At 40.8% G+C, this 23760-nt stretch overlaps 1 protein-coding gene across 1 annotated transcript in view; it reads right to left on the bottom strand.

Annotated features, from left to right (window-relative positions):
* Positions 1–5171: 5171 nt before the first annotated feature.
* The window catches only part of ZDHHC13 (zinc finger DHHC-type palmitoyltransferase 13), a 48789-nt gene continuing 30200 nt past the window's right edge, over positions 5172–23760 (bottom strand). Inside the window, 8 exon segments of the mRNA XM_068555345.1 lie at positions 5172–5653; positions 7970–8067; positions 10349–10506; positions 14302–14385; positions 16008–16101; positions 16797–16859; positions 17730–17854; positions 22975–23075. Coding sequence (XP_068411446.1) covers positions 5515–5653; positions 7970–8067; positions 10349–10506; positions 14302–14385; positions 16008–16101; positions 16797–16859; positions 17730–17854; positions 22975–23075 — 862 coding nt within the window. The 3' untranslated portion in view covers positions 5172–5514.

Below are 23760 nucleotides of genomic sequence, written 5' to 3'. Positions count from 1 at the left end.
TTTATTCCCTAGCATCTTGGCATCTGGCTTCCGATCCCCCCATGCCGCCACACCGCCGCACCTCCTAAGCACAAACTGTCCGGTCTCTCCTCAGTTGCTCTTCTCAGCCCTGCATTCGCTCCTGACCACTGCTTTCTCCCTGAAATTAGTTCCTCTCCTTGAATTCTATGACTCTGTCTCCTGACTACCCTCATACCCAACCTCGTCCCAGCCCCCTCCCCCTCCTCTCCAGCTCCCTAGATCCATGTTCCATAAGGTCATATTCCTGCCCTTCTCCTCTCTCACTTTTTTTTTTGTTTGCATTGGTTTTCATCTTTGGTCTATTTTTAGAATTGATCTTCCCATTTTGGGAGGGCAACTCCCTTTTCATTTTCATCTCATTTTTCTATGTCTCTCCTGTGACAATCTCATCCATCTGTGCAGGTGACTCCCATCCATGCCCTGGCCTCTTTCCAGCTGTCTTAATTGTTCCACTGGATAGCTTAAGTATTTCAAACAGGCCCCAACTACCAAACTCACCACCCAGTCTCTCCACACTGTTTCCTTTACTTCTCAAAACAGCACCATCGCCCCCTCATTCCTTGGGTTCTACACTGCAAAGCCATCTTTGACTCCTCGTCAGTCAGTAACGGGACCTGCCCATCTCTCCTGTGCCTTCATTACTGGTTGCCTAGACCACAATTAAAAGTTTACCTCTAACATTTTTTATCTGTCAGGGTCCAGTCAGAAAAACAGAAATCACACTAGTTTTGTTTTTTGTTTTTTAAGAGAGAAAATAATAGAGGAAATTGGCTAAACAGGTGCTAAAATTTTTTGAAAAAGTAACAAGGGACACACTGACTTAACACAGAGATACAAACTGCAGCAAGTAGCTACACCACCCCTGGGGCTGGGGAAACAAAGAGAAGAGATGGGGGTATCCTCATTTACACGCCTCAAGGAGAGCTCTCCGGGGGGGCTAGGAGTCAGACCTCTGAGGAGAGCGCCCTGCCTGCTAACTGCTGGTGCTTCTAAGGGGCACCATGGAGCTGATCCAGGGAAATAGCTGGACACTGATTCCAACTGTCATTGTCGGGGTGAAGGGCCATTGTTTGAAGAGTACTGAGGGGAACAGCTGGCAAGTAGGATGGAGTAAGTCCCTTCTCCCCTCCTCCTTCCAGTCTACTGGTGGAACTTAACGGAAAGTCGGCTGACAAGGAGATTGTAATTTTCGGAGTCCTAGCCCAGACACACAACGCAGAGTAGAGGGGGAAGATGTGGCACATTTCCCTACCGCTAGCTTCTCTCTCTCTAGTCAATTTTCCAAAGATTTCTGAATAGCCAGCATTTATTGAGCCCTTACTATGTGCCAATTACAATTCTAAGCACTTTAAATGTATTAACTCATCTAATCCTCTTAACAACACTTGGGGGTGTATACTATTATTACCCACAATACAAATAAGGAAACTGAGGCACTAGAAAGCTAACTCATGTGCCCAAAGAGATGAAAGTAGCTTATAATTGACATATCCAGGATGCATACCCAGGGTGCCTAGTATAAAACAGATTCCCAAACCTTTTTGTAACTTTCACACCGACATATACCCCAGGGAAAAGCCAAAATAGAATAATGGGAGTGCAATTCCCAAAGTAAATGATTCTCAAACTGTAGCATGTACATGTAAGCGCCATCTGGGGAACCTGACAAAAATTCAGATTCCAGGACTCTCTTCTCAGAGACTGATTTAAAAGGTCTGAGATGAGAAATTTGAATTTCAAACACGTTATCCCCGGACACCACCCTTCGCGCCCATCCCCCAGCCCCTGATTCTGATGTGAACGGTCTGTGGACCACCATTTGAGAACACTAACTTGGCAGGGGTTGGTGAGAAAATAAGAGAGGATATAACTTGAAAAAGTCCCCTTGCCCCCAGATTGAGAATCAGCCTTCAACACAACTCTGATACATCATGTTCTGCTTAAAATCCCTCAATTCCACTCAACAGACTTATTCAGCAGATTCATGCAAATATTTATTGAACACATACTACGTGCTAGACATTATTTTAGGTGCTTGGGATACATCAGTGAACAGAACAAAGATCCCTCATGGACCTTATAATCTGATGGGGTGGAGAGGGAGACAGTATGCAGTAGACACAATAAATAAATCACACAGTATGTTAGAAGGTGGTAAGTGCTATGGGGGAAAGGTAGTGTAGGGTAAAGAGGAGAAAAAGGGCAAGAAAAGGATGTTACAACTTTCAAAATGTGGATGAGGGTAGGCCTCATTGAGAAGCCGACATTTCAAAGAAAGCTGTGAGGAAAGGCACTATGGATTTCTGGGGTTACAGCAGTCTAGGCAGAGAGAACAGGCAGGGAAAGGTCTGAGGCAGAAGCGTGCCTGGGAGGTATGTGGGATCAGCAAGGCGAAAAGCAGGAGAAGCAGTCAGATCCTATAGGGTCCTGCAGGCTACTGTCAGGGCTTTGGCTCTTCCTCTGGTGAAATGAAGAGCCACTGGAGGGTTCCTGAGCCCAGGAGTGACGTGATTCAATCTGCTTTGTACGAGGATCACCCCACTGCTTGTAACAGGGTGAGGGTGGAAGCAAGGAGACCAAATAAGAGGGCTGTAGTAATCCAGGCAAGAAGTGATGGTAACTCAGGACTACAGCAGCAATGGTGGCCAAAAGGATTCAATTCTGGATGTATTTTGAAGATAGAGCCAGTAGGATTTCTCAAAGAAATGAATCTGTGGTATGATTAGAAAAAGTGAGTTATCAAGAAAAGATTCTAAGGTTTTGGCCTGAGTAATGCAAAGGATGGAGTTTCTGATCAACTGATATGGGGAACACTGAGGGTAGGGAACAGGGCTGTTTACTTTTTATTCATTTACTTTAAAACGTATTGTTTTATTTTTTATCGATTTTTAAAATCCAAGTTTTACTTGTGCACATGGGGCTAGGGTAGAAATCAGAAGTTCAGTTTCAATTTGGACAAGTTAAATTTAATATGTCTATAGATGTTGAAGTGGATATGTCAAGTACACAGTCTGGAGTTTGAGAAGGAAGTCTGAACTGGAGTTAACAACCTGGGGCGGTTGGGCACATAGATGGTATACGTCAGGAAGAGGAAGTGAGTTTAGATAAAGAGCAAGAAGATCAAGGAGTCGCCTCTGGGACATTCCAACATTAAATGGTAGGGGCGGAAAAACAGCAAAGGAGATGTTGGGCTCTCAAGAGCAACCAGCGAGAGGAGGAAGAAACTCAGGGGTGCTCTCCTGGAGGCCAGGTGAGGAAAGTGTATTAAGGAAGGAGTGACCACCTGTCAGATGCTGCTGGTAGGTTCTGTATGATGGACTTGGAGCTGACACGCAATTTAGCAACACGGAGGACAGCGGTGTGCTTGACAAGAGCAGTTTCCATGAGGCGCTGAAGGTAAAGGCCTGACTGCAGACGGGTTAGAAGGAGGATGGGAGAGAGGACTTGGAGATATTGACAAGGTTTTCAAGAACTTTTACTTACAAGAGTAAAGAAACAGTTCCTTATTGCTCACTTTAATCTTACAGCTCCTTAGCTTAACGTTCAATGCCCCTGGTGATCTAGCCCCCATCCACCTTTCCCACTTATTAACCAAGCTCCCCACTTCCAACATCCTATACACCCAGGCTGTCATTGTTCTGACTATACTTTAGACTTTCCCGTTGTCTTTACTCATAGAGTTCTCTCCATCTGAATGCCTTTCACTTCCAACTCCCTATTTCCAAACTCAGTATCACTGAAAACCCTTTCTGATGCCCTATCATCCATAAACACTTCCTTGATTACACACACTGAGGCTCTCCCCAACCTCTAAACTCTAACCATATTTAATTTGCACCCCTCTTATAGCTTTTAGTATTTTCTACACTATACTATAGTTTCATGTATCTTAGCTTCCCCTCTAGACTGTAAATGCCATGATTAGTATGTCCAATTAAATGTTTTATAGCCTCCAACACCTAGCATGATGTTCCATAAATATTTGTGGAATAATTTAAAGATGAATGAAATGTGCTTTCCATGTTACATATCAATGAGGTGTGCTGGAACACAGTGGCTCTGGGAATTTGAATTTTAAACAAGTGAGCCCCAGGCCCCTGCCCTGTCCCTGTGATTCTGATCTAACTGGTCTACGGACCACAGTTTGAGAATATTTACTTGGCGGGTGTTGGTGGGAAAGGAAGGGAGAGAGAATAAGTCCTTCTGTCCCTTAAATGAGAATCAGTCTTCAAGCCGCAATTCTGATCACATCATGTCCTGCTTTAAAACCCTTCATTCATTCAACAAATTCATTCAAATATTTATTGAACACATACGTGTCAGGTGGTATTCTAGGAGGCTGGGACCTCAGAGTGGGTAGCCCACTTGGTATCCATTTGACCTTGAAGAAAATACAAACTTCTTTAGGCTTTAGTTTCCTTATCTCAAAGCCTCTGTAGAAAAAAGGAGAACAGGTCTTTGAGGAACTGAAAGGTCTATGCCATTAGAGTACAAACTGTGGTCCAAAGCAAGATGGTAAACAAAATAAGGCTCTATCATTCAGGGTCAGTTGGACATGATAAGAATTTTAGCTTTTACCCCAAGAGCAATGGGAACCTAAGGAAGGGTTTTCAGCGGGAAGGTGCCATGTCCAGGGGCATATTCATATATATATATATATATATATATATATATATATATATATATATATATGTATATATGTATATACACACACACACACACACAATACCAAGAGTTCAAGTTGAATTAGCATTTCTTCCAGAACAAAGAAAATGAGCAATTACAATCACACCAGTCTAATATTTTAAGGGTACTAAGTAAAAATTGTAATTAATCTTTAAGATTTCCCATTCAACTTTCTAAGCAAATCGTAAAACAAGATTAAATCTTGCTGTTGCTATTAACAGTGATCTCAACTCATCCCTGGAATTTGGGAATTTTTCTTCACATCCTATATATACCTTTTCTCAATTTAAGATTCAAGAAGTGTCAAGTGTCAGAAAGGAAGTCTCAACTACAAAAAAAAATTTTTATTAAGTGTGAAAGCAAAACAGGTACATCTATTTAAATATATTTTTACATATTTATAGATAAAACAAGGACAAATAATTTATCAAAAATTACAAGTTTAAAGAATAATACTATTTTGAAACAGCCAATAAAAGTATTTGAAAATACCACATTTTCTCCATAATTGGTGAATATTATCTCCAAAAAAAAAAAAAAAGAAAAAGAAACTTGCGTTTTCTTGTGAAAAATATAAAAGTTTTTTTTTTTAGATGTCTGCCAAGATTGTTCAGAAACAGTCCATCTTACTAAGTCTGAAAAAGTGTAAGCCTTTCTCGAGAACTTCTGTTTTTACCAAATGCTTTAAAAACCACCTGTGTTTTCCTTTGGGCTTAGGTGAACTCTAAATCTTCACTTCACTTGCAGACCACAGGGCATCAACATAAATACAAACAAATCAGAGTGAGAGTTGTGGGTTGCTTTTCTTCACACTGAGCGAAGAACTTTCTCCTTAGCTGGGTGAAAGACCATGGTGTACTGTGACGTCCAGTCTACTGCACAGGGCTTGACCAAGCCAAAGCAGCCACACTGAAAGAAATCTGCGAGGTTCTGTGTGAACCCAAGGCTGCCAAGAAAGAAAGAGAACACGTCTTACTACATTTCCTATTAGCATTTGACAAACATTCATTCAAACCATAAACATTCACTGAGAATTTACAGTATACATCCTTCCAAGATCCTGCAGGAATCCAGAGGTGAATCAGACAGTTCTTGAATTTATGGCCCTTAAAACCGAAGCCCAGTTCCATTTCTGGACCTGAATCCCTATTTTGAGATTCCCTGGCTTGTGCCCAGCAACTCAAGTTCATTTTGGGTCCCCACTCACTAGAACAGTCACTGCCACCATTAAGTTTCTTTCTTTCCATTCCCACTGCTCTAATTCAGACTTGGACTATCTCAAGGGCCAGAGAGGCCAGAAAAACTATTATCAACAAGATGGGATTCTTCGAATTCTAAGAAACTCTAAATGGTGTCTCTGTCTCAATTCCTTCTAATTCATCCTACATACTGGAGACTGGTCCTCCAAACACCTGATATATTCATGGCCCCTAACCTCCCAGTCAAAACCCTTTAACGACATTCCTCTGCCCAGAGGCTCAAAGACAAATCCCTCACCTTTGTACTCACAGCCCTATATAATAAAGCCCAGGACTCCTCGGGTATTGATGCTCCAAACTCATCTTTTGTTATAGCTACTCTGGCTTTATTTTTCCCGTGATCACAACTGCATGGGCCATTCTTCTACCCTGGAACCCACCACACTCCCCTACTCTTCCATCAGGTAACACCCTTATCCTTTTAAGCCCTACCAGTTCTCAAGGCCTAGGTCAAGGCCCACTTCCCCTTTGGAGCCTTCCTGACTACATATCTTCAGCATCATTTTTTCCTCCATTAAATTCCTGAATGCTACTGTCTGTTCGGTTATCATGAATATTCATTTTTAGGCATACGCCCCATCTTTCAAGGGCCTAACCCAACGTCTTAAACACGTCGGAACACGTCTGTGTGTGAGGATGCGTGTGCCGCTGCTGCAGGTTAGTGAGAGTGGTCAAGAAATTCCCAAGGCTGCTAAGAAGGCAGCTTCCCAGGCAGGGGGCTGCCCACACGGAACTGATGGGGTGGAAGCAGGGAGGCATGCTGGGGACTGACAGGGCCCAGTTCAAGAGCTGGCTAGTGAGTAAAAGTAACCTAGGGGAAGACAATAAGACAAATCTTTGGTTTGAAGCTAAATTCAAAGTGGCTCCAAGGTTTTACCTTTAGTTCCTCCAGTAATGCTGCCATGTCTTAGCAATTCCCCAAAATGCCCCAACTCTCTCACCTCTGGCCCTTTATTCAGACACTTCTCCAGGGCTCGGGATGCCCTTCCTTCCTTCTCCCCACCCCACAGCTTTCAAGGCTCAGCTTAAAATTCCACCTCTATCACAAAGAGGTCCGTGCTTTGGTGGAGTAAATATTTATTCCTCTGGTTAAGTCACTGAGAAAGGGATTTTATTATCACTGCCAGTCTGAAATAATCATCACAAGCTTAACACGACTCTCTACACTCCATCACTTTGGCCGTCTCTTCCCAATTAAGTCAATTTCTCTCCTCTAAACACACATCATAGTCATATCCCAGGCTCTGATTTCCTTGCCTAACAGCCTAACAGTTTCATCTTGTACCACGAGTGTGCTTTAAAATAGACTGCTCATGAGATATGCAGTGAGCGGTCAAATCCCTAGAGGGCCCTGGGTCACCTCTGCAGCACTCCCAGCCTCCAAGATCCCGATATATCTGACAGGAAGATAAGCTTCAAACCCTGATCTCTCATCTCATAAGATGACAGCCATCCTACAAACACTCTCATTTTCAGCTGAGGACAGGTTTTACACAACCAGTGCTCTGGGGAAAACATATCCCAAACCTGAAAAAGTAACTTTTCCCTAACACAGGTGGGCGCTTTAAACATTGGGCTAAAAGAATTACTGATGATAGAAAGCCAGGTTGAAAATCCTGGCAAAGCTCACAATCTAACGCTTTCTACAGAGAGTCTTGTGGCTGGCTTTCTCAGCCACGTGCTTAGTTATCTCACGCTGACTTCATGCCAGCAATATGCAACCTTGTGACCATGTGGCTTGACTGAAGAGATCTCCCATCTTGGCAAAACTTCAAAGTCACTTACTGTTTGTGCTGAGTCCAGTAGACTAAATCTTACCACCTTGGGGCTTGTGACCTTACCACTCATCTCCTGTCACTGAGGCTTCCAAGAAAGAAGAGGTTCAACTCCGTCAGCCAGTTAGAGGATGGCAGCAGGGCTGTGGGTGGTGACACTAGGTCGGGAAACCAATGGCGAGGCCAGCACCTTGCACCGGCTCAGTGGGCAGAATAGGTCTCACTTACTTGTATGGGGTCCTCCTGAGGGACAACGTCTGTTTCATGTGCCTGCTCTGCTTCAGCAGGCTGGTTCTCTCATGAGAGGTCAGGCCCAGAAAAGCAATCTGAAAATGAAGGTGGGAAGGTACATGAAAAACACCACCACATCGAGGCTCGTCACTCTTAGCAACGCATCACAGGACACTGGCAAACATTCAGTTCTCCCCCAGAGACAACATCACCTGGACTGCTAACCAAGGATCACGGTGAGGGGAAGGACAGAGCAGCTCGAAACAAGACTCCTATGTAAATCTAGTAGCTAGGCATTTTATTTTTTTTTGATTGTCTGACTTTTATTAACCTTTAAGAAAGCAGAGTGTGTTGACTCAGAGTCGTGAAATGATTGCTTTAGTAATTCAAGCTGTGGCTTACGGCCATATTTAGATTCTCAACACATTCAGCATTCAACTTCCAGGTGAATCAAACAACATAAGGTCAGTATTAATGCAATTATCTCAACCTCTATACGCTTCTTAGTATCCCTTTGAGAAGGGCCAAATAAAAAAGTTCATCTGAAGTGAAGAACATTTAAATCCATAAATTTGGGGAAGGGTAAGAATTAAGGTAACTTTAAAAACTCTCAAATCATTAAAACCAATATTATTCACTGAGATATCTCACCTAATCCTCAAAATAATTCAAACATCAAGTTCCTCATCTGTAAGACAGAGATTATCACAGCATCCTCATCGGATTCTCTAAGGATTTGCGATAAGATATTTAAAATGATCCAGTGCAGAGGCTGACAGAGATGAAGTAACTGGTCCAAGGCCACACAGCTTAGAAAGTGGCAGAACTGGGGCGGACACCTCAGTCAGTGTGAGAATAAAGCCCATGGTCCTTGCCAGCCCTCTATATGCTCAGTTTGACTCCCTACAGTCAAAACCATGACTCACCTGAGCACTCAGGAAACGAAGGGCTTTAAATAACTGGATTGTTTTGTTTATTAAGAAAACACCTTTACTCTGAATTCCTGTTTTTGAAAACTAACCAAAACTTTGAGTCCACTTTCCTGCCTTAGAGAGCATAAACAAACTTTCTTTTAAAAAGTAAAGATATTATAGCCTCAAATGTACTTATTCTAAGAGTCCAGGAAAGAAGAAAGAGAATTAGAACTGATGTCCCAAATCTTAGGTTCTGCTTCTAACTCCACCTCTGACTGAGCCCTATGGCCATAAGCAAGGCACTCAACATCTCTTAGGCTTAGTTTTCTCATCCATAAAATGGAAACACGACTTTGACACAGATTCCAACTCAAATGTCTGAGGCCATTGACGGGAAAGTGCTTTGGAATACGTAAAACATATATAAATATTAGGTATTATAAATGATTATAATATTAATAATCATTGATGCTAATATCCATTCTTACCGCCTGAGTCTGTAGATGTCAGATAGGAGATTAGGACGAGTATTCAGAAACCTCAGTTCAGTCAGTATTATTAGCTTAATTCCTTTCCTTAGCATTTTTCCCCCTTTTTTCTTACTTTATTTTTTATTATTATTGCAGAATTGGTTATTCCCCCATAAAAATGGAATACATCTTGCTTTTGTTGAGTAATGCTCTAATTGTCTGAGGTCCGGCAATAATTGGCTCAGACTGATCATGGCTGTCCATTCCACGGGGGCAGGCCATAGCAACAATGAGAATTAGGTTACGCTCATAAAGGAAGGCAGGCAGCAGGGAGGGGACAGAAGCTTCACAGAAAGCTGAAGGCGGTGGCTACTGCCCTGGAGCATGAGCTTTCTAATGGTCGTGACCTACTCCGCAAGTGTAAGTACCATGTCTGTTGGTTAGTGATGCAGCTTTCATTTCTTCCCCACTTCCATCCACTTAAGTACTGCATAATAATAAGGATAACAAACAGGGCTGGGAAGAGTGAGGGAACATAATCATCTCACATTTGCACAATGCTTTACAGTTTATACCATGCTTTCACATGCCATATAACTTAATTATATGATGGAAAAACCCCTTGAAACGAACTGTCAGAAGACCTGTTTCCAGTTCTGATTTTTGCCACTCACTGGGTGACCCTGAGCAATTCAATTCACCTCTCTGTACCTCTATCCATAAAAGAGGTCAGATTAGATAACTCCTAGGGCTACACTAACACCTTATGACTCTAACCTTTAAACTATCCTGCGAGAGTAGACAGGCATTATTATCCCCATTTTACAGACAAAGAAACTGAAATTCAGGAGTCAAATGACATGCCCAGACCCACAGAGTAAGTGACAGAAGTGGAACTCAAATCTAAGTGTTCTGATTTGAAATTCAAGTCTTTCTATCTCACTATGGGGTACTGGAAATTTTACTCAAAGGCATTATTAGAAGATAAATACCTGAAAGAGCTGATTTAGTAATAAAAATGTTGACCATGAGAAATGGAAACTTGTTAACATGAAGATATATACGACCCAAGGGGAACAGGCCACAATCTGATTGAGGTAGGTCCACAGTCCATCTTCTTTGAATGTTGTGACACAATGATATGACCAATCTGTGAATTCACAAAAAAGGAACCCATTATTTAAAAAGGCAACAAACTAGTGATCATTCCTCAAGAAGATAAAAATCACTGCAGTTCTGTTTAGGGAGAAGAGAAAGTAAGACATGATGGCACAGATCAGAACTCAACTTTAAGATTTTCTCTTCCAAATAAATGCCAGCTCAACAAAGATTAAAAAAAAAAAAAAAAAGATACCTCACTGTTAAGGCTATGATAATACTGCATTGGTAGTTGGCAGTGAGGGAATAAAAGCAAAAATGTCTATAAAATCATCACTAAAATTAGCATATTCAGCATAAAAAACACTGGCCAGAAGTTAATTGTTCAAGGACTTGATAACTGAGAATGATTATACATTTAATAAATATTTCTCCTAGAAAATTCTCTATCTTATCCATGTTACAGCAAGATAAGGGTCTATTACAGAACAGAATATAAACTCTTATTAAGGGTTCAGATCAACAGGCCATTCCTGTGGGCACAAGAAATCCTATAAGCACCTAGATACCACTGGACCACAGCCTACAGCATGCAGTTACTGGGTGTACTTCTGCACTGGGACCATAATTAATCCTGCAGGGGGAGAAAAGCCAGGTGAGAGAACTCATGAGTCAGACACCCCTAGGAAAAGAACAGAGAACAAGATTCATATGGTCGCAGCTCAGTTTTTCCCCAGACACATCTATTTACATGCCGATCAAAAGTGAGGCCTTCACTATGGTCTTCATGATACTGACCCCCTAACCCACACAGCCAAGAGTAGCAGTAAGGAGAACACAGGTAGGAAGCAGCAGAAACAAGGGAGCAGATCTTCAAGGCTATGTAAAACCAATGACTTTAAACAGGCATCATGAGCATTCATAAAGGACAAGGAAATAAGAATTGTGTAGATTTGCACCTTGAGGTTTCATAAATGCCTCTGACAATTTGAAAAGTAGTTTCAGACATTTTCCCAAAGCAGCACTTAAGAGCTCCTGGGACAGGAAGAAAGTGAGTCCATGACTTAACTATCAACTGTCTGTCCATTTTTTCTTTTTGAGTCTCATTTGATTTCCAACCATCCTTCATGAATATATGCCAGAAGAATTCTAAGGGCAATCATCATTGAGTAACAATCAATGTAAAAAACTTAAGGTAAATTACACTTTCTTTAGAGCTTCTCATTAGGGCTGCAAAGAAAGATGCATTCCATGTACCTGATATAACAAAAAAAAGAATATAATTTCTAACAGCAGGCAGAGGAAACAGCTGCTGCGTGGGAAAGAGTATCTATTTTCTTTCAGCTTCTGGATTTCTACTGCTCCCTTCTGGGAATTTTTTTGATAACACAGCATGACTTTGAACGGAAATTTTCATAGGACTGATTTCAGATTTATCAAAGATATGGCTGCAAATGGCCACATACATTATGTTATGCAATATAACACTTTAATATGTACTAATAATACATTCTTATCAGGTGGTCACTGGCTAATGATAGGGAATGCGTATTGCTCCAGGTCAATCATTTTCATCTTTAAACAACTCTGACGGTTACAATGTTCTTTCTAACAATGATCTAAAATCTTTCTCCCTGTAATGTGCGGGATGCTGACACTTTGAGTGACTTACTGTCCACCCTGAAAACAGACCTCACAGAAGGGGAAATGCATGGAGGCTGCACAGAGTCAGAGAAGCTGGAACCGGATCCCACGAGGAGGATGAGGGTGCACAGCAGCGTTCTGGCACCAGGAGCGTTAACGAGAAACGAAGAAGGTGGGATGACAATGAGGCCTCATTAGAAAAATGGAGCAAAAGTTCGTTTTTGCTGTCTGTGAAATAACGATAAATGACAGGATGCGTGCGTTCGGTGTAAAGAAATACTGTCAGAATATAAATGGGATAAAAGTTAACAAAACACGTTCAGCTAGTCTATACAGCTGTTAGTAAATGTAAGGTGGGACTGTTCCTAAGAAACAAAAAACGTGATACACAAATTGGTTCAGAGCCAGAGAATAAAGACAAAGAGGAGGGAAGAACCAAACGCATGTAATAAGGAAGCAACTTGGAAAGAATGAATGTGATGGAAAATTACTTCTGTCCTTATCAATACAGTCGTATGCTGGACATAGCCACCACACAAAGATGACTATTTTTAGTGAAGAGAGAGGATGGGGAGAGACAAGAGCGGTGTAAAATCTGGCTCCTCTCCACGAGGATCAAGTCCAAGGGACAAGTTGGTCCATGGGCCAGCTTAAAAAGGTTTTCCAGGAACATGCTTTACTGTCAGGCCTTAAAAAGGCAGCTCTTTCGACAGAAAGCAGCACTGTCAACAAAATCTTTTATTTCTTACACCACAGGACATAATCTAAGAGGTTTTAAAATTTCAATGCTTAGGATTTCTGATGGCCTTTGACAAGAACTGAGATCAGGGATCACAACCTTCTAACCTAGGTCCATTTGAGATGGTGGTAGTTACCCTGAGCTACAAAAGCATTCCCTAGTGATCAGAGACACCGACGGTGTCTGGTAGGGAGAGGGGCTGACAAGGTAACTGAGGCCCCCTCCATGCCTACGGCAGGGCTAAAAATAGATCATTTCGTAGATTTTAATTAACAATCTCTAAAAATGAAACCTTAAACAAAACAAAACTTGTAATACTGGATGTTTCTGGAGAAGAGATCTGGGAGGCTGGGGACAGCACAGGAGGAACTGTCTTTCAACAACGAAACAAAATTTAAACTAGAGAAAGCCAGTGGGTGAGCGGGGCGGGGAGTGTAAGGTGCAGTGGGACTTGGGATGCTAAGGGGAAAAGAAAAAACGTAGGAAAAAACTTTCCACGTCCTCCTGCATCATTTCAGATTTTAGCTCAAGCAACAAACTAGTATTCTACCGGCAAAATCTAAGACTTAAGCATGAATATAACAGGAGGGTGGATGGAAACAGATCAGTAGCGAAGCCTCTGCCTCTAGATCCAAATTCTCCTAAAACCTTCAGAATAAATGAATAATAAACAGTTAAACAAATAAAGTCAAAATAAACTACAAGCACAGTAAGTGTTTCCGGTTAGGTAACCTATTCCAAGGTATGAAAAGCACAGTCATGCAATTCTTAAGAGCTAACCAAAATCCTCCCTGCTTCAATTTAAACCCTGTTCTTAGTCGCTCACCTTGGAACAGCTCAACGTCACTCCCTCCATGAGACCCCCTCAACGCCCTTCTGCACTGCTGTTGAAAAGTTATTTGCCTTTCTCAGGGATGCAGAATAAGTGAGCTAATGTTTTCTTCCAAGTTATTATTTCCGACCTTTCGATCATTGTTACTGTTTTCCCATCAGTTCTAAGTTGTGACTTGACATCTGTCAAATGGCATGAGCTTTCAGAGTTTTGTTCCTTAATTACTGTGACCACCTCCACCTCCCTCCCACAACCTCTCTAGCACCAATCTTTTTTTTTTCCCTAGTTTATTGACTTATCACTTCCCTTGCTTTGTACTTGAGCACCTGATTTTTACTCATTTCACTGGGGGATAAATCTGCACTTACCTTAAATGAATCTCTATTTCTGACCACTTCTCAAATTTATCAAGGTCACTTTAGAGTAGAATCTCTTCCAAACTACTGACAACTAACCTCTTCTAGCACTCTTGCAGCTTCCCGATGCTGAGAGAGTCTTAGAGACGTTTGTTTCATTTTTATTAGGGTATGGTTTATAGTCATCCAGCCGGAATGTGAGATACAAGAGTTTACAAGAAAAAGTATATGTGAGTGAAGGTGCATAAGTCTGCTGTAAGAAAACTTTATACTTACAGATGAAAGATTCATATATAATCCAGTCACACACAATGGAAAGGAAAAATAAGAAGAATATGTAATAATGATGGTTGCCAAAACCTACATCAAAAAGAAAAACATGTTTAATACTTTCTTCCAATGATTTTCCAGATCAAGACCTTATTAAACCACTTCCCTGTCAAAAGCCTTCACCAAAGTAAAAGAGAAATAAGCTATTGTTTTGCTTTTAAATACCATTAAACCCAAACCAAACAGCTCTGATATGTCACGTTCAATTGTCCATGTTAACTAAACTAATATTTATTCATTACACTTCTTTTTTGGATAGAACAAATACAGCTCTAGGATGGCCTATACAGCATTGGAGGGAGGGGAGGAGGCAGGATTTGGGGCAAGTCATACCCTGTCTCTTCCTTCCTTCCGTGTAATAAGATTATATAAGTACAACTTCTGGACATCAAGTACTGACTTAATCAGGGGAACAGAGAAAACAAATGAGGGGCAATAGATATATTGCAGGAGACTGACATAGCAAAAGAGGGGCAACCTGCGGCCTGAGAAAGGCCTACAGAAGCAAAGAAGGGGTGAGGGGGCCAGGCAACCAAGCCCCACTGTTGCATGTGCTGCCCCCTTGATGCTGGAGATGGCAGCATTTTGATGCTAATGACACAAAAACTCCTTAGCCACCCTCACATTCCCCCCTCCTCCTGAGGTAGCAAAGCCCAGCAGAAGGAGCAACACCCACTGGAATCAGGAGACCCAGATTTACGAATGACAAGCTGTGTGACTATAGGTCCATCATTTAATTTCTCTGATTCAGTGTTCTTACTTTTAATATGGGGAAAATATCTCTTCTGTCTACTTCACAGGCCTGTGGCAACCAAACAGGATGATATACATGAAAACACTACGTAAACGCAGTGTGATAACAATATGTGGGCTCATACGATTGTTTTCCCACTGCCATTAAAAGCTGCCTGTTATAATGCCAATCATCTCATCTCTATGGTGGGATGGGATACACGAAGCCTGGAAGCCCAGGAATTCTCTCTTCACCTGTTCTCTAGGAATAGTGGAGAACATCAAAATGTGCCGAGGAAAGCTGCCTGAGCTGAGGCAGCCTTTTGTTCATCAAGATTATACATGCATAGCCTCCCCTGAAGACCCATGACCACAGTTCCTCTGCAGTTCCTCATAATAAAGCCCTGGGTTTTACTGTGACGGCTCGGAGGAAACCCAGGGCTTCAGATCAGAACGCTCCCTGGGTGGAAGGCAATCCCCAGACCCCTGCCGTCCCTGGTTCTAGCACCTACCTGAGCCTTAGAGGCAAGTAGAGAAGGTGAATAGAAGGGACAAGACACAAAATATGGTAAAGACATGGTATCTGGAGTGGAAGACTGACACTACTAAAGTGATCTCAAGCAAATAATTTGACCTTTAATATTTTTTCAACTCTAAAATGGAGGTAATAATACCCACCTCTGATGTTCAAATAGGATACTATATATGAAGGTACTTTATACATGTTAAAATACTATACAAATGACATTAATTATTATTATTAACATCAAGAGTCAGTGTTCCAAAAGTGTTAGACCACAAAGCTGATTCTCTGACAAGCAAGAATGGACCCCTTACGTGCTTTCCACTTTTTCTGAGTCACACACATAACTAAAGAGAGCTGAACTTCAAAATGGTAAATGGAAACTTGACCCTCTCACCGATGCACCGTCCAGTCCACAGGCAATGTTGATCATACCGAGCCACACAGGAGTTGCACACATGGCAATGGAGTGACCTTAATGGCTTCCTTATCTAAGTGGACAATTAAGAGAGATCTAAGCAAAAATCAGAATCTCAAAGTGGTAACACATCAAAATCTTATTCCTAAATTATAACGACATTGGCACAAATAATCCTAAATCGATCATCAATTCACTTAGAGGCTCTGGAATGCCTTATTACTATTTACTTCCACATGTCTAATTAGGCCATCGCTAAAAGGGATCTGAATTCCAGAGCTTACTGACACTGACTAAGGGGAAATGAGGCAGCACCACACAGCAGAATGAGCCCTGGACTAAGAAAAAGGGAACCGAGTTACACTTCTGGTTCTGCCAATAATTTAGGGAAAGTTACTTCCTCCCTCTAGGCTATGAATCTTCAGTTGCTAAATCAAAGGTTTCACTAAGTGGTTTCTAGGGTCATCATGAGCCTCTGACTCCAAGTTAGTTCTGACATATGCTTCATGGCAGGAAAAAGCAAAGAAAACACACAAAGAGATTTAACCACAGGCAACTTCAAGAGATTACAAACATCATTCTCCCACATGTTCAAGGCAGGAGACTGTTCTGACAGTAATGCAAAATTACAGAAAACAAATTTTACACCTGGTAAAAAGAAAGGTGTACAAATATACCATGAAGATTTGAAAAATGCTTACATGAGCAACGTAACCAAGAATTCGCTTTTACGATGGGAAAAAAATTATAAAGAAAAGACTCACTCACAAGACATGATGTACAAAATGTTCTGAAATCCAGAGAGCCGGTCTCTGCAAGGGTGATGATATTCTGAAAGACATCAAGTTTGACCTTACGTTTGCGTTTTAGTGGGGAATGGATGATGCATGGTTACATACCATTCTCACAGCTCTCTCTCCAAACTGAGGTAGCTAGAAAAGCAACTTAGAAGACTTGCCACCATATCATCCTGTGCTTGAAATATGTGACTTTTCAAGGCTGCATTTTCAACCATAGCCAATAAATTAGAATGCATAAAAATTACACCCCCCCTTTTCTCCATGAATGGCAATGATTTCTCAGTTACAGTATGCTAGAGAAAAATAAATACACACATTATGCACTCATAAAAAAGGAACAAAAACCACCTATACATCAGAACTGATGGTTAGAAGCACCAAAGGCAGTCTTTCAGGAACACTGGCTTTAGGTAACAAAGAAGACAACCGTCTCCCCAGCTTCTAAACATTCACGAGCAATGGAAGACACATCATGTCATCTGACAATTTCATGTCTGAGGAAGAGAAGGGGCATCTTCTCAGCCAGTAAGGAGAAGGACTCTGCTTGACCCCTGCCTAGATACCCTCCATGTACTTAATGGGGGAATTTAAACTGTATGATCATTATCTAAGTATTACTATAAAGAAGTAGGCGCTCATATCTACTGACAGAAATTATATCTGAAAAAGTCCTGGTGGGATATTACTGTAATAAAAAATAAAAATATTTTTTAAAGTTTCATATAAATAAATGACAGTGGAGAAATCTGTTTGTTGATTTTAATCATCCCACATTTACACTGCATCTATTAGGTCCCAGGCACCAGAGACGCAGGCACGACAAAAACCAACATGGTCATGACCCTCTATAGTTTCCATACCCTCCTATAAAAAAATCAGTAACATTACAGAGAAAGCTCACCATCTTCCTTTCTTCCTCAGAAGCCTTAGTGAAGCCTGGATCAGTTGCCCAAGTCTTGTAGAAAAAGTAGAGGAAGGCTACTATGCTGAGAATGAAAACGAAATAGAAAGTGGTGCCTGCTAAATGTTAAAGCAAAGTTAAGGAACATATCAGACTTCAAGTAAGAACAGCCTAATTATGATGAAAGCAGATTTCATCACTGGTGCCTAAGAGTCTCTTTTCTCTGCATTCTAGCCTCACCTTCCCTTACGTACACATATCCCTACCCTCAAACCTGGCCCCATTCTATGCTCTAATCCTGTAGGAATTTGCTCATAGTTGGCTAATAATTAATCTCTTCTCATTAGTTGAAACTCATATAAAATATTGATAGGAATAGTTATAATGTATGAAGAACCTCCTAAAAATTGAAAAACCTTCCATATCCAAATAAATTAATATCTAAACAGTGTAACTGTGGCTCTCCTGTGCACATCTAAAACAGTATTTTCTGATCATTTTAACAAAATTAGTCAAAGAAACAAACCACTGAATTCAGAGAGGCCAACTAAAAATATTTCCCTATATATTAAATTAATGCTAGCAAAGATTTCCTACTGGAAAGTTTTTATAACTTAATCCTTGTAACTGTATTAGGCTGAGTTAATTCAGAAACAAAGAAATTGCTCTCCTTGCAAAGTGATTACAAATCAGATACTATTTGGAAAGGCAGATATTATGGATAAATTAAGATAAAGTGTTTCAAGGATAAACATTACCCACTTTGAAGTGTTTTTGAAATGGTACAAATTCTTTGTATAAAAAAGTAAAACTCAGGCTTCCCTGGTGACGCAGTGGTTGAGAATCTGCCTGCCAATGCAGGGGACACGGGTTCGAGCCCTGGTCTGGGAAGATCCCACATGCCGCGGAGCAACTAGGTCCGTGAGCCACAATTACTGAGCCTGCGCGTCTGGAGCCTGTGCTCCGCAACAAGAGAGGCCGCAATAATGAGAGGTCCGCGCACCGCGATGAAGAGTGGCCCCCACTTGCCGCAACTAGAGAAAGCCCTCGCACAGAAACGAAGACCCAACACAGCCATAAATTAATTAATTAATTAATTAATTAATTAAAAAAAAAAAAAAGTAAAACTCTGCCCCAGGGAAAGACAAATGAATGTGCAATAATAAACAAATACGCCAGTAGTAAACCAGTTCTCCTTGCCCAATTAAAATCACTATATTGACATAGTAACTGTATCTGCCTTCCAAGGTGTTGCCAAGATGTTCTTCTGCTAAACTTCAGAGTGGAAAAGGTGGCCATAAAATAAAACTCTGAACGCTTGCTATTCAAAGTGTGGTCCATGGGTCCCACAGCAATGGCTTTACCTGGAAGACTGTTACAAGGGCAGAATTCCAGTCCTCACCCCAGACCTGCAGAAGCAGACCCTGGATTTTAACAAGATCCCTAGAGGATGCACATGCACATTATAGTTTGAGAAGCACTGCTCTAGCCCACGAAAACCAACACAACCACATCTGGTTCAGGTAAGCAGGAACGAATCTTGTTGGTTTAGTTTATCTGTTTATCTGCAGATGGGCCTGGCTTTAAGAAAGAGACAGGATCCAAAAAAGTTGTGTGAAACTGAAATTTAATTCCCATAAAATCCTGATCAACACACATCACACAGTCTCAAAAACACATTCAGTTTAATCACATGATCATCTCATATGTATTGACTGGACCAAATTGTGGGCTCTTATTCTGAATTAACTTTCAAAACCAATCCCAGGAGAATCAATGGATTTTTCTCCTTCCAAGTAAACTGAATCGCACTACATTCCCTCACATAAAAGCCAAACATTCCTTGCTTCCATGTCCTTGCTTTGTGGGGTTCATTGCCCTCAAGTGCTCCCCACTTCACCCCATCTACTTCTAAAACCACAGTTTTGGGACGTCCAAGTCCTAACTGCCTTCGAGACCTAACTTAAAACCCTCCTTCCCCCTTTAGGTCTTTCTTGATTCCCTATGGGAAAGGATTCTCTCCCTTCCCTGAACCTAAGAATGCTTATTCTACAGCACTTAGCCCTTAGGTCATAGTTGTTTGTAGACATCGCAGCCTCCCCAGTTAGCTTGTGACCCTTTTGCAGTTAAAAAGTTTCTCAGCGTGGATCTAAAATCTGCCTTTTTATAACTTGGACTAACTGGTTTTCATTCTTTAGCTCCTTCATTTCTACACTGTAGATCTACACTATAGGTGTCCTATAGATAGACCCTACAGAAGCTGCTTCCCCATTTGTTCAATAATTATTGAGTGCTCATTCTATACAGTGCACTGGCTTCCAAATGACAGACTTCCAAACACCTGAAACGGGAAGGCAGAGCTCACACTTCCAGGATAAGCAGCAACAGCATTCCTCCTGCAACACGCTCTCCTGGGTATGTTCCTGCTTTGTTCCTGCTCTCTTTTAAAAGAACACATCTCAGGTGTGTCCTGACCAGGGCAGAAGACAGTGAGATTGCTGATGTCTTTTCCTTGGACATTCACATCGTCCTTATATACTGGCTTCCTTGAAAGCTGCATCACTACCCATGCTGGGTTTTTAGTCAAAGCTCCTGGTTCTTTTTCACTTGACTGGAATCTATGTCATTCCCACAACAATGCGCACTTGTACACGTTGATCCTCTGAAACCCAGTATTAGGGCTTCACATATTTATCCTTCTTAAACTTAACTCAGCTAGAGACGGAATCACAAATGTAACGTTCAGTGGTTCGCCATCTCTTTCCTGAATCCTCATCTTACCTCCAAACTCATCAGTTAGGTCCTCTCTCCTTCTCTCAAACCTGCCTCATAAAAGATAAACACATTATTTGCTGAACATATAAAAGGCACCAGAAGAAACTGTCCATCTGAGGAGCTAACCTAGAGCTGCTCTTAAAATTAATCCCAACATGTAGCCTTCCACACAGATTTTATTCATAAGACCAATTAATAATACTAATAATAATAAAATAATAGGTATTCTTTACAGAATGGGGACTATGGTCAGCGCTTTACAGACATCCTAGCATAGTAAACCTTGCAGCTGCCCCATGAACTTGGTACTGTTATCCCTGATTTACAGAAAAACTGAGACTCAGTGAAATTACTTGCCCAATGGTACATAACTAGTAAGAAAAAAAGGCCAAAACTCCAATTCATTCTGTCTGATTCCAAAGACCATACTCTTTCCACAGTTTCCCAGACCCTCTTCCCATGATGGGCAAGGCGGCTGTGGGAGTGGAAGCCCCATGCAATCCACACTTGGCAACACGACTAGTCTACACTCTCAGGCTGGGTCTTTCCAGGGCAGCACCTCAGTGCACACCCAAGCCAGTTCAAACAGCATTTAGCATTCAGCTTGAAAAACACTGATCTGATGGCGCCACCTACTGACCGACCTGCCCTCACTAGCAGTGGCCTCACGTGGGTGCTCAGATCAAACGGCTTCATGCTGTACGTGTGAGTAAAATACCTTCCTGTCAACTCCAACATCTTAAGATTCTGGCCAGCTATGGAAATCAAAACAGTTCTTCTGATATAATGACATCTTCACAAATATTGAACAGCAGTAAACTCAACTGAATACTAAGCTGAATACTAACTGAATACCTCTGTAATTGAGGTTTTCAAACTACAGTGGAGTAACATGTTTGTTAATACTAATGCTGCAAATTTGAAATAATTCAATGTAAAAACTACCACATTTTAGGTGCAAAATTTGACATAGTGTGAGTTTCTCACATTTTAAAAATTCATCAAGAAACACAATTTTTAAACTGTGTTTACTCCACTGCATGTGAGTTGGTAAATAAAAGTATCAGCCAGCCCTTTCAGTACCATGTCAACTACCATAGGATTTACCAGCCTTGGGACTTCTACAAGTGATAAAGTATTTTTGTATCTCATTATGATATCATCCAAGCCTTTATTAAGTGGTGGTAATAAGGCTAGTGCTTAAAAAGCTGCCCTCAAATCAATAATTATGAGACAAAGGTTAGCTGTAATAAAATCTTTTGAAAAAAGTCAAATGCCCTCCATGGTATGCTGTGCCATTCATTTAGATTGAAAGGAATCTGAAAAATATTAGAGATAATGCTCAGAAATAAAAAGCATCCCTAAAGTAAAAACATGCTATATAGTGAAGGGAGATGTATGCACGCTGAGAACTCATATGCCTCTCTCACTTTACATTTATTCCTATGGAAAAATATTCTTGAACTGAGTGTATGCATCTCTCTCATAAACAGTATTCGTTCTTTTCAAGTGTGTCATTACCAGAAAGAGAAATAACATAGAGCTAAAGGAATACGTTTAAAGGTACGTGTCTACCATACCCCTTCTTCTCTTCCCCTGTAAGGAAAGCAAGACTTTAATGTCTTCCTAGGATCCTTCGAAGGGGAGAAAGGAGCCTGGAAAGAGGTGGGAACATCAAAAATTGGAGAAAATGCCTCCTTCCCAATGGGAGCTATAAGTAACTATAAACCAAGAAGTAACCCCTATCCCGACTTCTAGGTGACTAGACTTGGCCTGGGCCCTGCTCCTTGAGTGATAAACCTATCCCTTAGATTAGTTTTTTTTTTAAGCTACGGGCTGCCATCCATTAGTAGGTCATGAAAGAAATAAATGGGCTATGACCAGCATTTGTTAAAAAGGAAATAGAATAGGATAAAACAACAAAATATCAGGGTAAAGCACATATTCGGATTATTGTTTTCTGAAACTTTTTTTCACGTACGTTTTGGGTGGCAATGCAAATTTATTTTTACTGTGTACTGAAAATCACTGCCTTGGATAATAATACTGCACTGACCATTGCTGAGGGGACACATTTCCTCCAGTATTCTTCCCGTGCAGGAGACCTTGGTACCCAGAAGATTTATTCATCACCTATAACTGCTGACCAAGTTAAAAGAACCATCGGACCTTGAAGAGAATCTCAAGGCAATACAATAAATTTTTATGGATCTAAATAAAACAGTAATTCATTATATTGTTTCCTTCCTATGAGTAATCAATACTAGACACCTGCTGTTTCCATAGTGTACTCTGAGATCATTTCCAGAATTCAGTAGATTTCTAAACATCTCCAACCAGGACCATTAAATGAATATAAATTTGACTTACTTTCCCTGGATCTCTTCTAGTAGCTAAATTTCTAACAATGGCGTTAGTAATTTTTAAAAGCAAAATGAGATATGCATTTAAATGTAACCTGGAAGGATATTAGGAACAAATAAGATGAACCAAGTCACAAATATCCAAAAAACGGAACCCAGCAGAAAGACTGTTGGTAAGTACATAAGGTTCTTATACCCGACCAAGAACCTAAAAGAAAAAAAGGATAAACATAAGGTATTAGTGAAAATAAGCTCGAATCATATTAATTTTAGTTCTAAATCCCCTTAAGTAATAATAGTAATAATAATGATGCCCTCACATAACAACAACAGCTTTCACCGAGTGCTATGCGCCACTTTCCATGTGGTAACAGAGTTACACGCCATCATCACCCCATTTTACATGTGAGAAAACTGAAGCACCGGGACCTCATAAAGTGAATGTTCTAGTTCCCATAATTAACTTATACAGTATTCCATTCCCAGTAACTTTATACTTTCAAATCTTTTTTTACTTCTATTGCAACATATATTTGTATTTCTTTCTTTTTTGGCATATCATATTTTCAAATACTCCAAAATGCAAAAATATAAATCCTTGGAGATTCACCTTCGCATTTAACAAGCTTTCTTCTAGAGGCTAGCAGGGTATTTCTGAAACATACAGATGCACACAACCTTGAGCACTGTCATCCTACAAACAGCTTGCAAAGCAGACGCTCGATGTAAAAAGACACGTAAAGGCAAACAGTGACACTAGTCATCAGACACCAACCATCTCGCTTGGGTCAAAAGCACCTTGGAAGTCCACATATAACTTACTCAAACGTTTAATATTGTTGTCTCAAAAGAAAAAAATCTGTCTTTTACAATAAATACTCAATATAGTAAAT

Source organism: Eschrichtius robustus, chromosome 11 (assembly GCF_028021215.1).
Source record: "Eschrichtius robustus isolate mEscRob2 chromosome 11, mEscRob2.pri, whole genome shotgun sequence".
Classification (NCBI taxonomy): domain Eukaryota; kingdom Metazoa; phylum Chordata; class Mammalia; order Artiodactyla; family Eschrichtiidae; genus Eschrichtius; species Eschrichtius robustus.
The sequence above is the reverse complement of the archived record's forward strand: the minus strand, read 5'-3'. Positions and strand labels throughout refer to the sequence as shown.